Here is a 27,021-nt window from a genome sequence, read left to right on the forward strand (position 1 = left end):
ATCCCTTGCTAATGCTTCCGATGAATTCATAATATATATTTTGAGTTTAGTTCCCTGATGCAGCCACGAATAGGAAAGAGTGATAGTTGGATTAATTAGTACTGAATGGTTCAAACTTCATGAATTCCCTGATCTAGCCACCAATAAGAAAGAGTGATAGTTGGATTAGTAGTGGATGGTTCAAACTTTAGCAGATTGACTTTTATTCAACGGTTTTGATGAGTTGTACTTGTGAGTGCATAAATCCATAGTGTACAAAATCTGCATCTAAACAAGGTTGATGCCCCAAATCAATCAATAATTGTTGAATTTTCTGATATGACAAACCTATTTAATGAATAAGTCTAACTGTTGAATTTTCCTAATTCTAACTTAACTTGTGGAAAAAAATATACACATAAATATCGATCACTTTGAATATATTTTAGGTGTTTTTTGAGTATTTATAATTTTAATATATTAATTAAATAAAAATAATAATTTTCTTATCATTTAGATATAAAGTGTTGCATATGTGATTAAATTAGGCATCACACCTCTGACATACATGATCTTGTATAGATAAAAAGCATCCTCCAATCTCCTCTTCTTACAATAACTGTTAACAAGTGTGTTATATGTAACCAAATCAGGTTCAAATCCTTCCTCCTCCATCTTCTCCAAGAACCCTGTCACCTTATTTGTATCTCCATCTTTACATAAAACATGAGTAATAATATTGAAAGTATAAGCATTCCTATGTACTCCAAGTCTTCCCATCTCTTCATACACTTCCCAACATTGAGTAATGTAATTAAACCTAGACAACCCTCCAAACCAAGCATGTGAAGAACAACACAGTAGTTGTGAAACAAATTTATTGAGAAACAAAACACTTTGAACAGGTTGTAAGAAAATTCCTTACCTAATCACAATATACGATCCCTCTATTTCTACTTTATGATGTATGGAATTTCAGCACTTAATAGACAGCCAACACTTTTCTACATTTTAAAAAATTCACATATATAATGTATAAAAAGTTAAATAAACTTTTTCATAAAAACAACTTTGGAACACTTTTTCAGGATTCAAACCATTACGTGGATTTGTATCAAGTCACAGAAAAACTAGGCATTCCAATGGAATCATTCACTCAACTTTGGAATCAAGGGTTTGGAACACAATAATTTTTCTTGTGTAATCTAATCGAAATGCATTACATATTTCGAAGATCAATCCGAAGGTTAGAACTATAGTACATAAGGGTTGTGTAAGAAGAACACAAAAATAAAGGTACAACATGCATTATGTTTCTTCCGAATTTTAGTGCATTGAAAGCTGCCACAACTTCAAAGAGTATATCCCAGAGTCCTGCAAAAAATAGACCAATAGTATTGACATTTGACATGTGAACCATCAATTATTTCAGCCCAAACTGATATGAGCTTTCCTTTGCCAAAAAATAAAGAAACATTGAGTACCAAAGCAGAAAACTAACCTTGTGATTGGGAGTTCAAAATGTAGGATTTCATCTTTCCAAGTTCAGTCACTGAAAGGGAACCAGTCTTCACAAGCTTAATCTTAGCACAAACCTTTTTCTGGATTTGAATAGATTTTCCAGCACTCTGAACAAACTCCTCATGTGAAACCTGTGGATTGCAACTGTCAGCATAGATCACAGGTTTAAAGTGACAATTCGTAACTAATAATAAGCTAGACCTCAATTAGTTTGAATCAACAACAGGAAGAATTAGCTTAAGATAAACAACAAACATCTCATAACATAATACAGGCAACAAACAATAGAAATTATCACATATTGTAAAAGATTACTACTATTATTGTGTGACAGAACTCAAAATATTTTTCTTGATGGGGAAAGTTGGATGAAGAGATATCGTACAATATATCATGTATGCACACCATACCTTCAAGAAATCCAATAGCCAACTTTCTGGAGCCTTCCCTAAGAATCTAACAGCCTCGGACCATTCCTCTGCAGAAGTAACATCCCCTGACACTACACTTACAGAAGATTGAACTGCCAGCAATAAAGTAAATAGAACTTCCATGCACCTCTCAATATGAGATGTGACAATTCGTACCTAATAATAAGCTAGACCTAAATTAGTTTGAATCAACAACAACAACAAGAAGCTAGACATCCATGCACCAAAGAAGATGATGGCAGTTTACTACCTGATCCATCAGCAGAATAAGTACCCTCCTTCAAACCAAGATCACTCTTTTGCTTTGCAAGATATTCTAATTTCTCCAGGACCTCTTTCATCCCAGATTCAATTTTCTTGTTAAATGAAGTGAAAGTAGAGTTGAAGAAATTTGATACCTTGTAAGTAAAGGTTTGAGGTTCGTATTGAGCTTGGACTTGGCATCTGGTGAGTTCATAGTCTATTTCACCCAAGAAATCCTCTGCATCAAAGACAGCCTCTTTGACAGCAAAAAGCCATGCTTTGACGTGTGGATCTGTGAACTGCTTTAGTTCAGCATCATCAGCTAGAGCGTTGATGGAGTGCAGCATGATGTTCAAATTGCCAAGGAGCTTCTCATCAAGTTTTCTTCCACGAAAGAAGTCCAGAAATTGAGGAGAAGCGAGCTTGTCGAATGCAACCTGAAGAAAGGCCGAAAGAAGAGCACCACCAACAAGTTCTGCTGCCATGGTAGGAGTTGGGAATGGAGTGAATGGAAGTGTGTGATTTGAAATGGATGAAGTGCATAGATTGCTATAGTGATGAAATGAGTGGTTAGCTATTTTACGAAGAAGAATGAGTCACTTTAAGGAGAGTGGAACATCTTTTTCTTTGATGGCTACTCAACCAATAACTTTTAAGTCTTTTTCCGATAACGAACGCAAACTTTGTCAGCTTTGTTCCGCAATATAAAATGGGAGCTGTTTGATATTCATTTAACAGTTGTGGTGAAAGTTTGAGATCCTGATATGGAGAGAGGGCTGTGTGCCCAAGTTAAGAAAAGTGTTCACAGTTGTAATCCATTAATGGATGTGTGACAATAAATAATATTCTGACTTGAAAATATAAAAAGCAATATCTTTTCTACAACCTTTCTTTATTCACTTAATTTAGTTTAATAGTGATTTTTATCTCTTTATTTATAATTTATAATTCAATTTTATTATTACTAGACATTTATGACTTTTTTTTAATCAGAAAAGGCCCTTTAATGACTTTAATGGTTTACAGAGCAATACAAATTCGGTATTAAATCTGGTGTTCTTATAGTTGGAAGACTGTATATTTACCTTCCCTTTGGACTTTTGATGGAATAGTGAGCATTGGTAATGAATTTTTTTAAGATATAGAATTTTATAGCCTCAGACTAATACTAATATTGAACTATTATTATAGTGTTGTAGTTGACATTAATATCATGAACTTCACTCACACACACAAGTATATTGTAAAACATCTATTGCTTCTTCCATTAAGAAATACAAGGACCATTTTAGGTACAACAAATACTCAAGCTTTACACAGCTAATCTACATCGAGTGACTGCTACACAAATTCTCCTCTCCTAATTTCATAAACAAATGGAAATCCAAGGAGGAAAAGAAAAAAAATTAAAAGTTATTTGCAATGCTCACAACTTCAATGCCACCTCCCAACTCAGGAAGAAATCAAATACACACTACAAGAAAATCATGAAATAGAAACCAATTTTTAGAGACCAAAATAATTAGTTACAATAGGAACTAAAATAGAGACAATTTTAGAAACTAACAAAAAAATTGGTTTCTAAATTAGTTTATATTATTTTCTATTATTGTTAAATAATTTCTAAATTGGTATCTAATTAGCAACTAACATTTTAGATACCAATTATTTAGTTTCTAAATTTAGTCTCTAAATTTACACAAGTACTTTCATATGTTGTTATCTATCCAGTAAGGAGGCACGTCCAAAAAAAACACACAAAATAAGATATAAGGAAGAAAAGTCAGGACGTTTTGTTTTCAGAAGAACAAGTTTTTGAGTTTTTTGTTTGCTCTCAGTCCGAGACTTATTTGTGTAATTCCTTGTGTGTTTTGATCTGAAATTTTTACCAAACGTTTCTTATTGTTTGTAATGGTAGCTAAGATTGGAGCCTTGATTTTGTCTCTGAGAGATGTATTTGAAGGGTTGCAGATTTCTTTCGTTGGATCATCAGGGATGTGCTCTCACTTCCTTTTTAATTCTAATTTTCACAAGCTGTTTATTCTATTAATAATATTATTATTACTTTTTATTAATTTTATTATTATTATTAACACTTGTTATTGTTATAGATATTATTATTAATATTTATAATAATATCCTAACATTGAAAGCTATTATAAATAAAAAATAAAAAATTTATAATAATGATAATATTATTATTAATGATAGTAACATTATAGTTGTTAAAATTAATAATAATATTATTTTGTTTTAATAATATTAATATTATTAATAAAAAATAATATTATTATTAATATTAATATTAACATGTTTAAAATTTGTAATGTTGTTCCTAATATTAATATATTATTTTAATACTACACAGTGCAATTTCACACGATTAAAGACTCCATCATTAGGATTTCAGATAATATGTCTAAAAGATATATATATATATATGTAATCATATTGATGGAATTTATGTTTTGAAGTTTTTGACATTAGCACCAGGCATAGTAAGGTCTTTATTCCTCTATTCCTGTACAAGTGTATTGAGAGAAGAAGGTATGGAGGTGAGAGAAGAAGGTATGGAGGTGCAGGAAGAAAGTGGGCTGAAAGCAAAAAGGGCCCAAAAGTTTTGGAACAAACAAATGATGTAAAATAAAAGCAATTAAATTACTTACTGTATCAAATTTCAACTTGCACCTGATTTCAGTATAAAACGACGAAAATGCCTTGAATAAAGTTATGATGTGGGTAAAAATACATTCAGGACCTCTTTTCTGAAATATGTTTTCAATTTTTCTTTCTATAGAACATATTTTTTTGTGTTCTAAGAATTATTTTTCCGAAATGATACTTTTTTTAATTTTATTTTGAAATTTTTTGTTAGAACGTAATAATCTCTTTCGAATTTGTTTTTCCAAAATATATTATTTTTAATTTTTAATTTTCGTTTTTAAAAATAAAGGGTATTTTTAGAAATTAAAAAGTGTGTTGGATGCAGGTTAAAAAGTTTGGATGTAAGGAGAATTTTCCTAAAAAAATAATTTAAAAAAGTCCTAAACCCAATAATGAATTGTTTCGGATAAACGAACACCACATATAAAAAAAAATTGACACTTAAATGCATCACATATTCACGTATGAGTCGCCAATTTTAAAACAACAAATTTGAGCTACATCAGAACCATTAAAACATGTTTTCATAAATATTTAATTTCATGTCTGAGTTGAAAATTTCACATTCACTAAAAACAAATAAAAATAAAGATGTTTATAAGCGAATACAAAAAAAGTTATAAATAAATTTTATAAAATTAAATTAATCGAGAAATGGAAAAGTAGCTAAAAAAAACCATAGACCCCGTTGTTTTATTTAATTAAGATTTCTCCAAATCAGGTGTTGCTGCCATTGCACAAAGTTCATTAAACTGAAAAGCTTTTTTATAGAACAAACATAGAGTCAGGTAGCTTTTTTATCACAGTATACGAAAGATTTAACAAATGGACACGAAAGATTTAACAAATGGAGATGTTTATTAGAAATGCTAGTTTCTTTAATATTAAAACTTACTAAGGTCAAGGCAACTAACTAAGGAGATTTCTTGCGGGTGATTTGTTAGAGTATAAAAAAAATATGTTATGGTTCTATTTATAACTTCATGCCTTAGAGAACAGTCTCAACAACACTCCAGACCAAGCAAGTATGTGAAGAACAACACAGTAGTTGTGAAACAATACACTTTGAACCAGGAATATAGGAACCGTCTGCTATTTGCGCAGCCCAGTTGTATATGCGTTCTGTAGATGAAAAGAGGTGCGACACGACAGTTTCAGCAACAACATTCCAGTTTTGGTCTGCTAGAAGAGACACAAGGGTGACTGGTAGATCATTCACTACCATTTGTTGGTCCACGATCATAAAGGGCATATACTTGCAGCATGAAGCAGATAACAGACCAAAAAACTGCAGTGCCTGCACAAAGTAAGCTCCAAAACAAATGAATGTCTGAAAATTAATGCATTTATCTTTATCAAATAAAGAATATGCAACCCTTATAATAGCACACCAATTCTTGTTGAATTTAGTTTTTGAATTTTTCCATGATATGCCTGAAAGTTACTACAAATAAGTTGTGATAATCAGTAAGGAACTACTACCGTGGAAGGAAAACTGGATACGCAGCTAATTTCAACAGCATCAATAAGCCACTGTTTTTTAATACTTCCCTCCGCACGGTACAAAGCTGCCACAACTTCAAAGAGTATATCCCAGAGTCCTGCAAAAATTAGACCAATAGTATTGACATTTGACATGTGAACAATCAATTATTTCAGCCCAAACTGATATGAGCTTTCCTTTGCCAAAAAATAAAGAAACATTGAGTACCAAAGCATAAAACTAACCTTGTGATTGGGAGTTCAAAATGTAGGATTTCATCTTTCCAAGTTCAGTCACTGAAAGGGAACCATTCTTCACAAGCTTAATCTTAGCACAAACCTTTTTCTGGATTTCAATAGATTTTCCAGCACTCTGAACAAACTCCTCATGTGAAACCTGTGGATTGCAACTGTCAGCACAGATCACAGGTTTAAAGTGACAATTCGTACCTAATAATAAGCTAGACCTCAATTAGTTTGAATCAACAACAAGAAGAATTAAGGTAAGGTAAACAACAAAACATCTCGTAACATAATACAGGCAACAAACAATAGAAATTATCACATATTGTAAAAGATTACTACTATTATTGTGTGACAGAACTCAAAATATTTTTCTTGAGGGGAAAGTTGGATGAAGAGATATCGTACAATATATCATGTATGGACACCATACCTTCAAGAAATCCAATAGCCAACTTTCTGGAGCCTTCCCTAAGCATCTTACAGCCTTGGACCATTCCTCTGCAGAACTAACATCCCCTGACACTACACTTACAGAAGATTGAACTGCCGGTAATAAAGTAAATAGAACCTCCATGCACCTCTCAATATGAGATATGTGACTAGATGTATCCACAGAAACCTCGTCCAGGCATTCATAGAGACCTTTCCAGCATGAAATACATAACAAGCTTTTGTGGTAAGTGCCCGACTCTATATATGAAGTAAAAGACAATAAGTGATTGCTCAAATTGATTTGCATGAGCCATTGCAAACATGGTGGATTCCTCCCGAAGAGTTCCATTCTTGCAAGTAGAGTCTTTGGGTAGCAATTCAACAACTTTGACCTCATACCTCATACAACGCCTAATAATTGAGCCCCAATCCAAGCTTGGCAACCTGGGAGCTCTAGAAAGACACCTTAATACAGCAATGACTGTGTCAACAGTTCCGGGCTGAATTTGGATGACAAAATAAGAGAAAAATGAGAAGTACTAACAAAAAAACATATCATAAAACTCTATTGTAATAGAAAATATAGATGTACAACGGAAGTTTATCATATACACCCATGCCAAAATCAAAGAAAAAAATAATTAAATAGGAGAAGCAGAAGTAGTTACTGTGTTGAATTCAGTTTACGCAATGGCACAAAACATGTAAGAAATAATGCAATGATGAATATCATCGAATAACCAAGATCAACAAAAAACCAAGATGATTTTATAGTTTAAGCCAGTAATTAAAAAGGGTACACGAAAAAAGTGAAATATTAAATTCATTCATAAGACTTCTAAAAAAACACTTAAGTTCAAATCCCAACAACTAGCTTCCAGTGGACACTTCAAATTTATATATAATCATGACTAAATGATTTATGGATTTTAAGCTACTTTTGTAGTTAGTTTGATTTTCAACTCCCAAACGTGATAAGAAAATCTGTTTAGATAATTCTAAAAAGAAAAATTAAGCATCAACTTAGACATTAAATGCAAAGGATCACACCTTCTATCGGACAAAGAAAGGAGAATAAACAGAAAAAAAGAGTTACAGATGGGAAGGAAAGTAGTCCAATGCAAGCAAGCAAATGAATAAATATATATAAAAATTTATACAAAATAAAACATTTACCTCAGTGTATTTGAAATCCATAAGCCACAAACTAAGCTTCAAAACAACACTGTCCTCAGAAAAACTATGGGAAACAGATTTTGAACTAGTTTCAGCTACACTGCTATCACTATCAACCCCCAAAAGTTCCCTGGACCATAAATGATGTCGAAGGAAGGCAAGCACCCAGGAAGCAAACTGTTGTAGCTGCTGAGTATCAGAATTCTGTGCCACAAGAAACAACTCTTGCACCAATGATGTCAAGTATGGTTCAAAATCAGAACTTGATAGGAGAGGGCCCATTACAGAGGAAGACTCCTGTTTTTTAAATAGTAAGATATTTAAATATGAAGCAAGAAAAAAATAAATAATACGATGAGATAGCTGGTATCAATTTTTATCAAAAAGGTAAATTACCTTCTGATAATCAGATTGCCTAGTGTACTTTGGAAAATTCATATTGACCAAAATTTCTGCACCTGCTCCAATAGCATTAACAACTCCTAGCATGCCACCAAGATGAACAAGAGAAGGGAAAGGATTCACGTAACATTTCCTGAACAGTTCCAGTAAACATTTAACGTGTTCAGCCTCAAAAGAGTAAACACCTTCCTTCAATATACAAGAAAGTACAGTCCCTGCTCCAGCACATGATGCCATCAGCATACTATGGTGCAAAATGCCAGACTTTTTCACAGAAATTAACTCGGAAATCAACTCTTTAAAGGCAATCACAATGTGGTCCAACTCAGCATCATCCATCAATTCCATTCTCTGGCAAAAAGCTACTATAGTGGGAAGTGCAATACAGGATCCTAGTGCTAAAACAATTTCAGATTCTTTCCCTAGGAAAGTTTTTATTTCAACTACTGAATGCACATATGGAAGCCATGATATTACCAAGTTCTTTATCTTAATAACTGTCTCCAACTCTCCAGCTCTGTATATTGCACTAATGGAGGTAGCTAGACCAAGAACAAGTCCAGCAACACCCCAGATATCTTCTTCCAACTCTTCAGTGTTGTCAGATATCTGTTCATATGCTTTACCACTTATGTCATATGAACCCAGTGGAAAGCAAGAACATAGACTGTGTAAAACATCAGAAGAACATTGAGTTCTCTGTTGTATCATTGTAGCTAAGGCAGTAATAATTCTTCCTAGCAATTCAGATTCTGGAATCTTCTCTGTTTCTTTCATCACAGTAGAGGTAACAGAAGTTTCAACCCTGGTAAGAAGATCTTGGCAAGAAAAACCCAATCCAACACCACATGCTCCTTTTACAAGGGAACTTCTACTATCAAAAAGAACCTGGAAGTTCATACAATCACTTAAATGCAATGCCAGAAAATCTTATCAACAAGTTTCTCTCAAGAGTGAACCAAATTGAAAAAAAATAATAAAAATTGACAGAATAATCCATTTAAAACTCTGACTTTAGCCTTCATGTGTGTAATAGCATTCTTACTTCTCAACTATTCTACTACAATGGAAATTGGGAACCTAAGTGTGTTACAACCTCTTATTAGAACCTCCAAAAAGCTTTTGATTCATAAAATCTAAGCGAAAAAGGTGAACTTATGAAAAGTTCCATAAACACTTGTGATTAATCTAAAATGTCAAGAGAAATTCATAAAAAATGTTATAGCTTTTTTGATATTAAAACTTACTTTCATCGGCACTTAATTTTAATTAAAAAATAGAGAACAAGAATACCTCAAGAAGTCCCGTGATGTTATGATATCTCTGTTTATGATCTGTTACATGAAACTAGAGATTAATCCTAGAGAAATTGCAGCAGACCATTGGCGGTGTTCATGTTCATGTTGGAGCAACCATTCCAAAAGAAACTTTGAAGCAGCAGATTTAACTGTGTGAACAGAAGGAGGCAAAACCTGACAATAGAAAGGCCAAAGTTAGTTGCAAGCAAATGTTATTATGCCAATTACACAAGATACATATTAAAACTAGATTATTAGAGAGCTGACTCACTACATGTTCAATAATCTTGAAAACAGTGTATATGTTAAGATGCCAACATGTGGCACAGAGGATAATTAAGCAGAATCTTTAAAGATTTTAAATGAGTGCATAACCATAGAAAACCTTCTCACCACACAAAGTGCTCCGATAGCCAGTGCAATATTTTCAGCAGCTCTAGGTATAGCCTCATCTGCTATAGCCATCATACTCTGCACAAAAAGCATGTAAAAAAACCTAAATCAGACATGACAAACTTGTGCATTCAATACAAATAACTGATAAATGGGTAAAAAAAGATGGTTTGTAATGACAAAAGACCAATCTTGACCTTCAAAATGTCACTAGCAGCTTTAGAAGTTTTATCTAGGACAATCAATTGTGCCTTAGCATCATATGACAGTGTGTAAGCCTTCATCCAACGTCGCACAAAGCCTTTCCAAGACTGCAGTGCCATCAGCGCAAGCAAGATATTTCTTGAGAGCTGAAGAGAAGCACCTACTTCCACTAGAGCAATTTCATACCCAGTATGTACATCTCTTAACCTCTGAATACTTATAATATCAGATCAAAAGTTCATTCAAATCTAATCCGATTATATTTAACTGTCAATATCTTACTTTGGATGCTTGATGTTCATTCACATCTTTAGGAGTGAAAGAAAAACATATTAAAGCGGCACCAGGTAATTCTCTAGTTTCCTTTATCTTTCCTGTAAATATTTGCTTAAGATCAAGGCGTATGCAAATAACACAAGAAAATCATTATATTAAACCGAACAGAGTCTGATAAGAGCTATTGGTAACAAAAGACTTGATTTAAGCATTTCATTTTATTTTTTCAACCATCAGATCTGAATTTCTTCTTGCATGAATTCTTGGGAAAAGAACACAATGGAAAGCTGATACCACCATACCTGAAGAGAATATAACCTGTGGAAATACATTCATCAATTTTTCAATCTTGCTTCCTGTAACTCTTTTTTCCTTGACTAGTCTTCGGCGATTTCTAAGGCAAATGGATATAAAAAATAACAAATTCAATCATACTAAGATTACACCATCCTATATAAGTAAATTGTAGGATGCAGTATTTACATGTGCTCATATGCTATTATCTTGACATGAAAATCCTCCATAGCCTTGAGAACGTTGGGGCTTGTTTCAGAAAAGAACAACTCTAAAATCATTTTCTTGAAATCTGGAATACTATTTTCAAGTTGGGATACCTGGAAAGTGACAGCAAAACAATATTAAAGGAACAAGTGTAAATTACTCTTTCATTCAATAAAATAACAGTCCACTCATGCAGAAGAGCAACATTTGTATCAGTGGATATACTTCATATTGGGAAAGTGACTCCAGGGCTGAAATTCTTCCTTTTGCCCACTGTCTATCTTAACTGGAGGTAACTACATTCCAAACAATTGGAAGCACACTCTTTGATGCTTCTGAATATGCTTCTGCATCCATTGCACCCCACCTTAGCAGAAGGCAAAGGCTGCCATAATACAGGAAATATCTTTTAATGAGACAACAGAATGACAATTTAAACTAGGAAATTATATATTAATTTATGGAGAAAGAACACCTCAATCTAAATACTACACAGAATCAAATATTATTAACTGGAAGAAGATAAATACGTAAAGCAATATTTTGTTTAAGAAAATTCATGATCCTCAAGAATGAAAAATTCTGAAGTTGTCAATGTCACTTGATGAGTTGGGATATAACTTCTAATTTTTCATTTTCTATAATTCACCACCATCATTATTATAATCTATGTCGACAACGTATAAGTGTATGCAGAGGAATCTTAGACATGCTTACCTATGAGCAAGAATAGGATCATCTTTGTAACCTTGCACATGCTTTGCAATGACATCCCATGCAGTGTAAAAATCTAAAGAAGTCAACATATCAGATCAGAATGCTATTTAACAAATAAATTGAACATGATCTGGTATCAAACAATTGTAAATGCATAAATTACTATTCCTTGGTATAGTATTGTTCCACAAATATGTTTAGAAAATTACCAATCACATCAGCTTCACACAGGAAGGCAAGGCTTTGCAAGCCTAGAGCTTTAATTACACGATCTTGGTTCTCAATGCAAGACTGTTAAACCGTAATTTCTCATCAAAGGATGCACTGCAAAAAGAAAATCAAGAAAACAGTACAGGCAGAGCATACCGAAACAGACAAGATGAGATCAACACCCCTATCAGGACTTCTATGGCAAACATCTCGAATGGAAGCAGCCATGCTGATGCAGATTTCTCTCTCAGATGTGAAATTGGTGAACCCTTTAGGGAGCAAGACACCCTAGATAGAGACAAATGTAAAATATATATATATATAGGAAAAATTTACTGTAGTAAGATTTTGAAGACATGGCCAGGGACTGTAAAATACTCAAACAAAATTGGAATTTCAATCCTCAATAAAAATCTAAGAAATATGTTGCATGGACAAAAGTTAGAAAGAATGAGACAGACAAAATGCCAAACTGTCAGATTGTACATAAATTTATAGAAAACCTTTTTATGTGTCCTTTTCATGGATTCACAAGAATATATCACAGTACAGAAAGAATTGTGGTTTTATGTGTAAGAACTGTTTACTTAGCATCAAAGAATTGTGGATTTAAGTTTGAACTTTGCTTGGGTGAATATGTCCTCTCCAAAAATATGAGAAAAGTGTGGATCTTTTGCAAAAAAGCAACTATTATTCTTGCTACTTCTATGTTAACTTCTAGATATCAAACAATTTTAAATGCAAACAAATTTAAGAATAAATAAATACATTAACTCTAGCAGCTAGCTTTCCAATTCAAAAACAGTTTGGACTAACCGTTTATCAATATGTCAGGAGTTATCTCAGATTTTAATCATCAAAGCCAAGTAAAAAGCTTAGAAAATAAGTTATTTACTTTATTTATCTACAAATAAATTTTCTAGAAATAAATTCTACTCTTGAGAACAATGGAAATATTAATCATATGTAGCACATCTTAATAAATAATAGAGTTACAGAACGGAATACTAGCACCATTTCAATGTGTTTAAATTTACTTAAGAAAACTTTTCACAAACAGTTACAATTTTATTGAGTTCACAATTACATTTCTTCGATCAATTACAAAATTTCAAGTCATCTCATCTTCAGCATAAAATAGTTATGAATACATGTCCGCCTAAAATAATATTTGTTGCAATGGAAAATACAGGAAAGTGTAGAGTGAAAAGCTCACCTGTAAACTCCCAAAGGCTCGATCATTAGTCTCCCAGGTTCGACAAAGCAATCTAGTTGCCGTAGAATGTAATGAGCTGCATGTTGAGGAAAAGTATTTAAAGCTAAATTGCATATATATTTAATATTTTTAAGAATGCAAAATGACCATATTTTAGTTTCAAGGCCAAGATGACATTTAAGCACCACAACGAATTTTCTATCTTAAAAACCAAACATCCTCCACCATGGGGACTTGAGGAAGAAGAAGAAGAAGATTTAGGCTATACTACCCGGAGCACTAGATTTGTACTTATATTTACGGGCACAAGTACAGAAGGGATATGTCATTTGCAAAGAATATTCAAAAACCAGTAAGGCTCCTGAAAGTAATACAAAGGAAAAGCAGAAATTATAAATACAAAATTGGCTTTTGGATGTCATTATGTTCCATTTTCCAGCTAAAAACAAAAGCAGCTCAGAATTCACATACTTTGATTACATTTTTATGTTATACTCAATGCTAAAAAAGGGACCTCAATGGTACACATCATCTCTCCAAAAACAGGATACTAATGAGCAAGAATAATATAATAATAATAATATATTTTTAAAAGAACCAAACAAAATACACATTTACACAATCTAGCGGGTGTACGCACACTTTTGCGTCTTTGTTAAGCATTGGCAGGATAGTTTGAACAACAAGTGGAATCATTGCCGAGTGTGAAGCAAGTGATGGCAGCATTTCAAAAACTTTTAACTGCAAAAAAAACCAAAAAACAACAGAGGAAGAAAAATAATGTACATATAATGGGAGACAAAAGAACAAGGTAAGACATGCAATAAGTGTCACTACAAAATGGAGAAATTACCAGCATATCATGGCAATTGACATCATTTCTTCTGAATATATTACTGTAAAACATAATTGTTAGCAACAAAGGAACTCCTAGTTTGGGATCCATAATGGCAATGGAAGACAAAGAATCGACAGAAGCAGCCCCCATTGATGGGTGTATCAATAAAACATTGAGAACAGAACTGAGTAACAAGGGCATCTCTGCAAGGCAGACATTGAAATAACATTAATTTCTTGCACCCTTTAACACAACTATAACTCCATTTCACAAAAGCTAAAAGGTTATACCATTCAGAAACACTTCCTGAGAATGTGAGAGAGGTAATGAAGATTTTCGTTGGTCAACAATTGACAGACAGAACCCTCTTAAATGGGAAACCCAAGATGCTGGTCTATCATACATTATTTCACTTTGATTCAATCCCGGTAAAGTCAACTTCAGAAGGGAAGATCTGGAAGAAGATTCTCCATCCTGAAAAAACATATACATATTTCTTAAAGTCTATTATTGCTGGGGTAGAAAACTAGATATAGGTACAATATACTATTTTACTGCCCTTTCCTGGTCACATAAATTGTGGGTTTACATATAGTACTACAGCATATAAATGCTTCTGTCAAAATGTATATACAATTTGCATAGATAATATAAATAAACGTTTAAACAGAAAAATGATATCCCAGACAAAATACCTGATACCACAGATGACGCAAAAGTCTGAAAACTATAATTCCTGGCGTGCTGAGATAATGAACTCCCTCCTCAAGGATTAGTTTATCTTTTGGAGGCACAAACATGTTGGCAAGGAGCTTCTCCAAAAGGTGAAGTAAATCAGTTGCCAATCCTTTAACAGATTTGGAAGGGGAAGACATGAGACTAAGAATGGGAAGAAGAAACAAAGTCTCTTCAAATAATAAGGAGAATTCAGTCCTGCTTATAGCAGCATCTGCATCGTTAACAATAAATAAGTTATAAAAAATGATGATACTAACAGCAGTATCAAATGAGCATAATTAGAGGGATTATTTTATGAATTCGAGCAGAGAGCATTTTACAGCAGGAGTCAAAAAGAAATGTTTCAGTGGAATTATATACAGGTGGTGTGCATATTGTAAACTTAGCCCTAGTGCCAAGAACCGCCTACAATCCTGAACCCAATTCTTTGCAACTAGACAAAGAAAGGGTATGCAAGAGCAGTATCCTGGAAAATTCATAAACATCTTTTCCATGAAAATATGAAATATGAACACTTTAGAGATTGACTTAGAACTTGATGGAAAATGAAAGTGCATTGGACTTTTGCATGCATGCTTAAACCTCAAAATCAAGACAGCTATAGAAAACATAGCACTATCATATTTCCACTTCAGGATCAAGAGAAGGAGTTTCAGTATAGAAATTTGTTCGTGTTCAAGTTCTGATTGAACAATGATTATGAATAATGATACAATAGTTGATGACAAACCAGGTAACCATGCTAACCCAATATCTTTCTGTACAGTTAACAAGCGCATAAAGAGTTCACATACGGGCTCATGACCACCAGGGTGCCATTGAAGACATGTAGATAGAGAAAAAACTGTTTCCAGGAATTCAACAGCACACAGTTGAGCTTCAGTTATCAGCTGCTAACAGGGATCAACAAAAATACAAGGGCAAGGCATTAATTAAATTGAAGTAGAAAACATCATCATAAAAGCAAGGAACGCAAATGAGAAGTTTAAATTACAAGGGACATACTGATTTCATTCCAGCCAAAGATTTCAGTACAACTATATATGCCTCCACCATATGTTCTACAATAAATATTAATTTCCTGTAGTCCTGGGAAGGTCCGAAAACAAAACAGCAACAAGATAATCATTTCACTCCACCTATCACTAAACTAATAAAACAAAACGAACAAACAAAGAACTAATTTAACACAACATATCCAATGCTTATTCTCGTATTACACTTACATCGGATCCCTCATGCGGAAGATACTTAAGGCAGTCAATTAGCAGCTTAAAAGCAGGCATGGAGTCATGTGGAAAAGAGCAACAGAAAGTCACCATAGACGACACCAGTTGCATGGCAAACGAGGAAGAGGATGACTCCAAAACTAACAATTTTATGATTGAGACATCCAACAACGGCCTTAAAAACTCACAAACGCGCACCATTCCCACCTGCTTATTCTGCAACATAAACAGCAACACCTGCTGCAGAAGTTCAGACTGAATAAAATATCAAACTTCATTCAAGGTCAGGAGCAAGGTTTCACATAGCACTTGCAGTGATGATTTCTTCACGATCCTTAACATTGTGAGAAATTGCAGGCAAATGCAGTCAATGAGGGCACATTCACAGTCACAGCCATTCTTTGGAACCTTGCTCGTGAAGTTAACTAGTGCATCAAGTTATACAAAATTCTCAGGGTTTATTCTTTTGCTCTCTTGTCAACTACAAACAACAATGTTTGCACATGAAAACAGTGATCCATCACAACACAACTTTCTCTATCTAACCAATAACATAATTCACATAAATCAAATAGTTCATGAAAATATCACTCTCCCTCTCCATGTCCTTCCCAATTATTTTCTTTCACTGAACTTCCTCAATTTAAAACAAACTCACACTCATTTCAGTAATTATAATCGAGTTTCTATCTTTCAGCTTCTTCGGCCTTTGGATGAAACTAATTTCGCAAATATTTTGATCAAACGTGATTCTGAATTCTCATGATTTCATCACAAAAGCAAATGAGAACCAAATCCTATAGTATATTTTTTATCCAACACAAAGAAAAACTACTTAAAATGAATTCAACTCAGTCAATTTCCGAAGGCGGAATAATTTTCACGTTGAGTGTGGTGAGTGTGGTGAGCAGCTAACCCTAACGAACGGATGAGTGTGAGAGGAAGAAGAAGAAGCAGAATGTGAAGAGGCATTGTTGCGGAACTCGTGGCGAGCGAGGAAGCCCAATCCCTTGACGAACACAGGCACGAGTTTCGGGTCGGAGCCTTCGAGCGCGGCCTGGAGCTCGAGCGAGGCGCGCGCGACGGGGACGACTGAGTCGGCGGCGAGGCGGCAGAGGAGGCGGACGGAGTGGTCGACGACGTGAGGAGACGGCGAGGTGAGGCAGAGGAAAATGGCGCGTCTTCCGGGTTCGGATTCCGGGTCGAGATGCTTCGGCGCGGATCGAAGCTTCGAGAAAATGGATTCAACCGCGAGGTTTTGGAGCCCCGGTTGAGGCACTCGGGTCTTCTCTAGAAGAGGACCGTAAGACTCCATCACAGTGAGAAAGTTAGTTACTCTCTCTCACTCATTACTTCATATTCAGCCAAAACCAAAGAAGCTTCATCACACTCTTACACAATTACAGAAAAAATTTATGCTTAATATTATTTTTTATATTTTAATAAATTAAAATATTGATTAATTTAGTTTGTAAATCATAAAAAAATTATGATCAAAATTACGGATTTTGAAAAAATAAGATCAAAATTATAATTAAGCCAAAATTTAACATGTTTTGAGGATTAGATGTGCTTTTAAGGTAAAAATAAATAAATCTCATACATTTTTATTTTTTATATATATAAAAAATTTCATGTTAAGTATTATTATGCAAGTTGACAATAATCATTTGTCAATCACATGAAAAAAGTAAAAACAATCCTACATTTTTATTTTAATCATTCTAAAACTTAAATACCTTGAAGGGTAAGAAACTTTAGGTTTGAATCCTAAGTTGATATAAGTTGAGTGTGGGCTTGTATGTGTGGAAAATTCTTATTGAATTAGATGGTTACTTACATAAATTTTAAACTTATGCATGTACTAATTTTAAAATTAATGATAGATAAAATTGAGATTTTTTTTAACTTTGAAAATTTGTTTAACAAATTTAAAGTAATTTGGTTTAAAATTTGGTACAATGTTATGCTTTTTCACATGGAAAATAATTGATAGAGTTTAATTATGAACATGTAAATAGTAAATTAAAATGTATTTAAATTTAATTAAGTTGTTGAATGAAAATACTTTATTATAGTTAGTTGTTAAAATTGTATGACTTATCATTTGAGTGATGGTGTGTCATACTTATTTATCAAGTTAAGTTCATCGTTGACAATTTGTTCATTCATTTCAATCTTCAAAGGATTTACAATTGATTGGATTTACATTAGGTATCAATCCCTGAACTTTTACTAGCGTGTCTTGGATGATAATTGCATACATATGTAAGCATTATACATAAAATATAGGTAAAATAAACTTAAAGCATTTAGATGTTTTATTCTATATGTCATTGGGCTGGCGTCGATACTGGGGTTGTATATCGTCAAACTATATTCAACTCAAACATTGGATGAAGTCTTAGACAGACTAACTAGATTGCGATCGATGTGGTGGTTAACTTAAGTATGTGATTTTCCAAATCTCATTTTTCGAGAAAATATGTCTATTTTGGTGAAATTATCTATACAAATGTGGTTTGCAATTCAATCCCTCAAAGTTATATGTCTTGACACTCAAGACCTACTACACTTAAAAGGAGTAGATATTAATCGGTTTTAGGTTTATATCATTAGTATGGAGAATACATTGAATATTTTAAACTTAGAGTCTTTTGCTATATTTTTAAAAAATTATATTTTAATTAAATAATTTGATTTAATATTTAATACTATTTAGAATTATTAAATGGTTGTAACTCAAAATGGGTTTTAAAATAGTTTTAGTATCCAAATTTTTTGGTTAAAATATTTTTTTATCTTCAAGAAAATTAAAAACATTGAAATTTATATTTTTATGTAAACAAAATTATATTTTCATCTCATCACAATCCACACTATATGATAAGTTTGTTGACTTTTTTAAGTCGTATAAGAATAATTGCAACTAGTTAACTCATTAAAATAAAATAACATAATAAAAATACTAGTATATATTATTGGATCTTTATTTAATCAGCCAAATCTCCAAAACTTTGTTGTTTGGTTGTAAGTTTTAAAAATTCTAAACATTACAAATAATTTTAGTTTTCAATTTACACTGAATTTTAGCTTTTAAGATTAGTTTTCTTTTAATTTTAGTTTAAAGTAAATTAGTTTAATTTTTCACTAAATGATGAGCAAACATGTTAGTCACATTTTTAAAATGGTGGTCTATCCAATATTTAACATGCTAACATATTTATACATGAAACAAGTTTCTAATAGGAAAATAGGTGAAAAAACACTTTAAAATAATCATACTAATTTAAAAAAAAAAAGGTTAAAAAATAATAAATTAGGTTTAGACATTAATTTTACAAAATAGGTTATAGCTATGTATGAGCTAGTGACCTATATCAAATCATGCATGTTGATGGAAGACTTTTGTTCTCATGACATGTGCCTACCATTTTTTGCTTTGATTTTTTGCATGTCTAATGTCTCATCCATCAATCATAGAAATTAATTGAAGACGTTAAAATAATATAAATCATTTTTAATTTGTTTTAGGAGAAAATAGATGGGAAAATAAGAAAATTAACTTTGTTTGTTTGGTTAAAAAAAATGAAAAATTAATAATTAATGAGATTTGTTGTATTTGTCCCTCTTATTTATTTTTAATTGTTGCATTTTGTTCTTCTTTAATATTGAAGATTTTATATTAATTAAAAATATGATTAAATTATAACACATAAATAAGAAAGTTAATTTTATTTTATAAATTAATAAAATAAAATAACATAAGAAAAATATTAAATATCAATTTAAAGAAAAAAATCAATTATTATATTGATTAAGTTGGATATTATTTTATAAATTAAAATATTATTAATATTTAAAATAAATTTTTTTATTAATAATGTTATATCAATTGAAAATTATTTTATAAATTTTTATTAATAATAAAAATTACTTTAAATATTAATAATCTTTTAATTTATAAAATAATATTTAACTTAATTTAATTAATATAATACTAATTATCTTATAATATAATTTAAATATTATTTAACTTTTTAATAATATTCGAGTAATTTAGAATCTATTCTAATAAAAATACTAATTATACCATGTTAATATTATCAAATTTTTTATTTTAAATTATAAATCTTGTAATAATATTTATGTATGTAATTTTCATGTTAAAAAAATTACCACAATAAAAAGAACATCCATTTTTACCAAGTAATTAATTGAGAGACCAACTTTGTGTTTTTCTTGAAAACAATGATGAACATTATTAGGACCATATGTTTGGTATCTTTTCCCAACATCTTCTCCTATTCTATAGTCTCTACCTTCCTAACCCTAACCCTAACCCTAACCCTAATCTCTCCCCAAATCTTTCTTTTTGAAATTCAAAATCTAGCTAATTAGCTTTAACACCAATGGATAAAAAAATAAATTACCAAATATTAAACAAGAACCAAAAGACTTAGAACACAATCACCAACTTTTTAGGTCAAAGCCAGATTCAATTGGACAAACTTCAATACAAAGAGTGACAGCCCAACAATAAAAAAGGGTAAATTAGCTCAAAGACAGCTAGGATAAGTAATTTTGGTAAAAAAAATATTGAAAATTTTATTTGGTTGAAAACTAACTTTTTCCATAAAAAAATTATATAAGAAAAAATTATATAAATATTTTCATAATTAAATTTACCATATACACAAATAAAAATTATCAATTTTTTAAAAAACTTAAATATGATAGTTTGGACTAATTACTTTTTATAAATTATAAATAAATTAATTTCGTTTTTTCTTTCATTTTTTTCTCATGTGATTTCAAAGGATTTTTAACAAATAAATACCACATCTTAATAATTACGAAATAAAAAAATTACCAAAATGTAATCTATGGTTTTTTTTAAGAAAGAAAAATAAAATTACCTTTTATATTGTTTCTTCAATATGAAAGTAATGTTTTTCTCCAACAAGGTGTGAAGAATCTAATAATCAATTATAGTGGGAAAATAATACACTCGTTTAATTTATGTGATAAAAGGTTTAATTTTTTTTACCAAGAAATTTGTAATTTTTTAAAATTGGTAATATCTATACATAATTCCAACAGTTTGATGAACATTAATTAATAGTTTTATGAATTTGAAATATTTTATATTATTATTTAATGACAAATAATAATATGTAATGATTTTTAGTAATCATTTTTCAAAAATTATATTTACCTTATTCTTTTACCAAGTGATAATAAATTTTTTATATTGATAATGTGTAAAATTCAAAACCTCAACATTAAACATTCAAATTCTCACATTATTATTTAATTTTTTTACATTTAAAAAAATAATATTATATCTATCACATGAATAATTATATAATAGGATAATATGATACATTTAATAAACCTTATTAAGATAATCTCTTGTATTATCTTAAATCAACCTATAAAAATGACTCTTAAGGTTATCTTTAATGTAGTATCTTATTATTTTTTATATCTCATTATGTCACATTATTTTTCACATTTTCTTACTTCAATGCAAAAGTTATATAATTTCTCTTTTTTTTGATAAATTTCACATTAATAAATTTAATTTTGATAAAAAAATAAGGTAATTTAATTTGAGTAATCAATTAAATAAACTTTAGATGTGTTTTCAAAAACATTAAAATTGAAAATTGACATTTAATTTTTTTCATACTCTTAAAAGATTGAAAAGTATTCATAGTTATTTATTTCACATTTGAGAATCAAGTAAAAAATAAACTTGTTAATTCTGCAAATTTTGTGCTCTTACAAGGTTTTGAAACACGTTTTTTCTCCTTATGCATGGTTTTTTTAGTCATTTGACTTTTTAAGCTTTTAGTGAGATTACTTTGTATACTAATTTGACTTTTCTTTTCTTTTCTTTTAAATTTGAAACCAATTTAATAAAAAAGAAAAGAAAAGGAAGATTAAAATTCCTTACTATTAAAAAGCAAGATTAAAAATCCAATTACAATCTCCAGATTGTAGAGGAGAGGTAATAAAGTAGTAAAATATAATTGAAACAGTAACATACAAATAAGAAAAGTGGGTTCTATTTTATTCCTTCAAAGACAAGTTTAGAATGAAATAGACCCACCAAGAGGTTCAACAAAAGAGTTTGGTTCAGAAATCCACTTTCCAATCTACAATGTTCTAAGAATTAATGTTTAAAGTATTTGAATTTCAAAACTCCATTCTAAGAATTAAGGGTTGTATAGGAACTCCTCATCAGAACCCAATTTCAAGCCCTTGTACTTATTTCCTCTGTATAATATCATGGTACACTGCTACACACCAAGTTTGGAAGAGCTGTGGAAGAAATAAGGTAGAAAGAAACAAAAGCATAAGCACATTGTTCCATTTAGATCATTTAGTTCCAGTGATCTATTATTACGTTTAAGTTCATTTTTTTTTCAGAAACTGTAGTAACATGAAATAAGAACACAGAATACTCTGTTCGGAATGGATGCCAAATGCCAAACCACCTTCACGATTTTCGTAGTATTCTAAAATTAGGAAAAACATTCGGTTGGAATTTAATTTCAACAGAAAAATTGAAATAATTTTGCACGAAAATAAGAGTAAAATAAAAGTAATTGATTCATGAAAAACGTAGTTGAGTTCAAGTATATCATGTGCTGCTCTTGTTTGAAAAATGGCAATTATAGGGTTACCGTTTGCAACTAAGAAAATGGTAATCGAAAAGGTACAAAGATATTGTGGAGAATTCGAACCTGTTGAAGTGCCAGACAAATTCAAATATAATCATCGCACATCCAGTTTTTGGATGTGAGCAATCTTTCCCCAGTCTTCGCCATCTGGATTCCGACAACGCTCCTTCAGCAATGGACAATCCCATATTCTAAGAGAAGAGATGGATTTGGGGAGACCCTCCGCTGGTAAGCATTCAAGCCTGGGACAATCCTCAAGTGTGAGAGAGGAGAGGTGGCAGAGACCCTTGTAGTGCATCTTTTTAAGATTTCGGCAATTATAGATATATAGAGAGGTGAGAGAGCGTGGCAGCAAAACTTCATCGGGAAAACACTCCACCTCCGACCGTTCAATAAACAAGATTTGAAGAGATGTGTTGGGATCCAAGTTGTCTCTCAAGGAGGCGATAAGTTTTAAACATGAAAGAGACATTGTTTTTATATTTAATGGCAAACCTCCATCTGGGAACAACTCAACTTCTGGACACATAGTTATATGCAGCCCGGTAAGGGACGAAAACAGGATTTGCATGGGTTTGGGAAACAGGAATGATTTTAATTGAGGGCAATCATGAATACGTAGATACATGAGTTGATTATGAGCGTACTCCTGTGAAATTCTTCTTAGGTTTTCGCAGTCTATCAGTTGAAGAGAAAGGAGCTTTGGAAAGAAATGTAGTCGAAAGATGCCATCAGTATGCGATGTGTCCATACTGTTTCCGCTAATTCTGAGCTCATCACTAACAACTACTTTCGTACCTTTCAGTTTCGGACATCCACCCACAGAAAGCCTTTGAAGACGTGGAAAAGAAGTAGTTTTACACTCCCATTCTTCCCATTCCTTCATATTGTCGAAGTATAAGCTCTCCAAGGATGCAAACGAAGAGTTACTCCCATAAAATTCATCACCAACGCTCACTATTCCATCTAACCCTTTAATCTTAAGGGTCTTCAGTGATGACAAAAGTCCAATGGGAGGCAAACATAGGCAGTATTTAAAGTTCTTCAAATTTAAGACTACCAGATTATCGAATTCCCAACTTGGGAATTCTGTACCATTGTAGTTCCTGATTGACAAAGTCTCCAAGTGATTGGAAGGTTGTAGATTCTGAAGTACTTCCTTTTCTTTCTTTGGATCATCAGGGATGTGGTTCGACTTCCAATCTAATTTTAGCTTCACAAGGCGTTTATCTTTCAAATTTGCTTTTAATGCATCCAAAGGATTCCCAATATTCTGCACGTCATTGATTGATAGCCTTCCATGAAGATTGAGTCCTCCCAACCAGCCCAGTTGTTTACTACTGACCTCACTATTTCTATCGACGATAAACTTATCCAATACTTGAAGATTCTTCAATTCTCCAAAATGCATTGGCATCTTTTTCACTTTTGTACCTTCAAATTCCAGGCAACGCAATTTGGTAAGCTTATGCAAATTTGAGGGAAACTCCTCCAACATTGAACAAGAGCTCAACTTCAGTATTAGTAACTTATAGAGCAAACATATCGAGTCAGGTAGCTTTTGTATCTCTGTAGACGAAAGATCTAACGATTGGAGATGTTTAAGATCACCTACAGAATCTGGGACCTCTCTAAGGTCTAAACAACCACGGAAAGATAACATGCGTATAAACTTAATTTCGGAAAACAAATTATGTATCGAAATCTTGAAATGCCATTTAGCTCTCCAAGAATTGATAGGAAGAAATGAACGAAGTCTTTTAGCATCAGTTAAACTCTCAAAACCATCAAAACTTTTGACGTCACAGAATTCAAATGAAAAATGACGGGTTGTTTTCGGCATACATTTTTCATTATCAAATTTCAACCTGAAACAGAAATCCGCACATACATATTTTGCCAAATCATTCAGAAGGTCATGCATGACGAAATGCCCTACGACGCTTGATTGGTTAAAAAAACACCTTGACAGTAGATCATTGAAGTACTCTTCACCAACTTCTTCTGGATGTCTAATCTGTTGTGGACTCAGTAGAAAATTTTGGGCCATCCACAACAAAATTAACTCCTCCTTCACAAACTCATAATCTTTGGGGAATAAGGCACAATAAGCAAAGCACCTTTTAAGATGAGAAGGAAGATGGTGATAGCTCAAAAATAACGCAGGAATAATTTCACTGTGTTCTTTTGGTAGCTCCCATATGTTACTTTCCAATATGTTCTTCCAATCTGAAATGGATGACTTTGTGCTCAAAAGACGTCCAATTGTTTTCAGAGCTAGAGGTAATCCCTTGCACTTCTCAACTATTCTTCTACCAACCTTCATTAACTCATCATTCAATTCAAGATCACCATCTTTTAATGCATTATTTTCAAAAACTTTCCAGCATTCACCCTCTCCTAATTGCTTTAGAAGATGCACTTCAGACCTCATGCTAGAAGCAACTTTCTCACTGCGAGTTGTGACAAGAATTTTACTTCCTGGAGCCCCATAGCTAAGAGGAGTTCCCACAGCTTCCCATTCAGCTGGTCTTTCGTTCCAAACATCATCCAAAACAAGAAGAAATTTCTTTCCTGACAATTTTTCTTTCAGTTTTTTGTGAACCATTTCTAGGTTAACACTATCATCTTTTTGATTTGTGATTGCCTCTAGAATTGTTCTTGTCACCGTCAAAACTTGAAAATGATCAGAAACACAGACCCATGCTTTGATATCAAATTTTGCATCTTCGATCTTTGGGTCACTGTACACATGCTGGGCGAGTGTGGTCTTACCCAACCCACCCATGCCCACAATGGAAAGTATTGATGGCTGGTTAGGATTGTCGATTTCAGATGTGAGCCAATTAATGATTATATCTTTGTCAGCATCTCTACCGTAAACAACACTTTCAACCACCAAAGAAGATGATGGCAATTTCTGTGAGACTCTACTGCCTGATCTATCATTATCATCAGAATAAGTACCCTTTTTCAAACCAAGAGCATCCTTTTGGTTTGCAAGATATTCTAGTCTCCGCAGGACTTCTTTCATCCCTGATTCAATTTTCTTGTTAAATGAACTGAAAGTAGAGTTGAAGAAATTTGATACCTTGTAAGTACAGGTTTGAGGTTGGGATTGAGCTTCGACTTTGCATCTGGTGAGCTTATGCTCTATTTCACCCAACAGATCCTCTGCATCAAAGACAGCCTCTTTGACGGCTAAAAGCCATGCTTTGACGTGTGGATCTGTGAGCTGCTTTAGTTCAGCATCATCAGCGAGAGCATTTATGGAATGCAGCATGATGTTCAAATTGGCGAGCAGTTTCTCATCAAGTTTTCTTCTACGAAAGAAGTCTAGAAATTGAGGAGAAGCGAGCCTGTCGAATGCAACCTGAAGAAAGGCGGAAAGAAGAGCACCACCAACAAGTGCTGCTGCCATAGTAGGAGTTGGAAATGAAGTGAAATGGATTGAATGCAGGAATGAATGGCAAAGTGATAAGAAGAGTAGTTAGAAAGGATGACTTGACTTTAAAAAGAACATGTTTTTGTTTAATGGGAACTCAACCAATATAAAATGTGAGCTGTTGGTTGTGATGAATGAACGAATGGGAAGAGGGTTGTGGGCCCCAGTGAAGCAATAATTGTTAACTGTTTCTGATAAGAAAAGTGTTGACAACTGTAATCCATGAATGGATGTCTGATAATAAGATGAAACAAATCATCAGTGAAATCTGACAGTAGTTCCAAACCAAAATTTTAACTGTTTGGATAATATCTCATTCCAAATAATATTTTTGATATTATATTCATGCAAATTTAATTGATGTACTAATTCGCATCCTTTCCTTATTCACTTAATTTTGTTTCTTTGTCTCTTTATTTATCACTTAATATACCTTAAAAACATAAAAGATATATGATATTGGAGGAGTTTGATTTATTTATTCATATACTCTATATAATAAATGAATATATTTTTATATTTATGTAAGAGATATTTTTAAAAAACTTAAAGATTTCCTAAAAAATTATTAAGCAAATATTTTCAATGTTGTTTTTCTGAGATGGTGCCTGATGTAAAGACACTATGAGTGTATAAAATTTGGAGAGTTGAAGTCACAATCTTACAAAAGCATTTCCTAAGAATTATT

General features: G+C 32.3%; 2 protein-coding genes and 1 pseudogene across 2 annotated transcripts; all 3 read right to left on the reverse strand.

Moving 5' to 3' along the window:
• Positions 1-1,110: 1,110 nt before the first annotated feature.
• Positions 1,111-2,881, reverse strand: LOC137836717 (protein RST1-like). Its single transcript, XM_068645422.1, has 4 exons — positions 2,330-2,881; positions 1,911-2,087; positions 1,481-1,631; positions 1,111-1,353 (listed from the first exon to the last, which is right to left on the reverse strand). Exons 1-4 carry the CDS (start codon positions 2,657-2,659, stop codon positions 1,199-1,201), a joined length of 813 nt encoding a protein of 270 aa, XP_068501523.1. The 5' UTR covers positions 2,660-2,881; the 3' UTR covers positions 1,111-1,198.
• A 2,860-nt stretch (positions 2,882-5,741) lies between these two features.
• On the reverse strand, positions 5,742-17,552 carry LOC137836721 (protein RST1-like; annotated as a pseudogene).
• Positions 17,553-22,254: 4,702 nt separating this feature from the next.
• Positions 22,255-26,427, reverse strand: LOC137836708 (putative disease resistance RPP13-like protein 1). Its single transcript, XM_068645409.1, has 2 exons — positions 22,952-26,427; positions 22,255-22,526 (listed from the first exon to the last, which is right to left on the reverse strand). Exon 1 carries the CDS (start codon positions 26,307-26,309, stop codon positions 22,983-22,985), a length of 3,327 nt encoding a protein of 1,108 aa, XP_068501510.1. The 5' UTR covers positions 26,310-26,427; the 3' UTR covers positions 22,255-22,526; positions 22,952-22,982.
• Between the last annotated feature and the right edge of the window lie 594 nt (positions 26,428-27,021).

This window comes from Phaseolus vulgaris, chromosome 4 (assembly GCF_000499845.2).
Source record: "Phaseolus vulgaris cultivar G19833 chromosome 4, P. vulgaris v2.0, whole genome shotgun sequence".
NCBI classification, from domain to species: domain Eukaryota; kingdom Viridiplantae; phylum Streptophyta; class Magnoliopsida; order Fabales; family Fabaceae; genus Phaseolus; species Phaseolus vulgaris.

Bases quoted from the DNA above. Each gene is read 5' to 3' on its own strand.
- LOC137836717 (XM_068645422.1), bottom strand. From the start codon at position 2,659: ATGGCAGCAGAACTTGTTGGTGGTGCTCTTCTTTCGGCCTTTCTTCAG. The intron at 1,632-1,910 runs GTATGGTGTGCA...TGCAATCCACAG, and splicing joins GGCTATTGGATTTCTTGAAG to GTTTCACATGAGGAGTTTGT. The intron at 1,354-1,480 runs GTTAGTTTTCTG...TATTTTTTGCAG, and splicing joins TTTGAACTCCCAATCACAAG to GACTCTGGGATATACTCTTT.
- LOC137836708 (XM_068645409.1), bottom strand. From the start codon at position 26,309: ATGGCAGCAGCACTTGTTGGTGGTGCTCTTCTTTCCGCCTTTCTTCAG.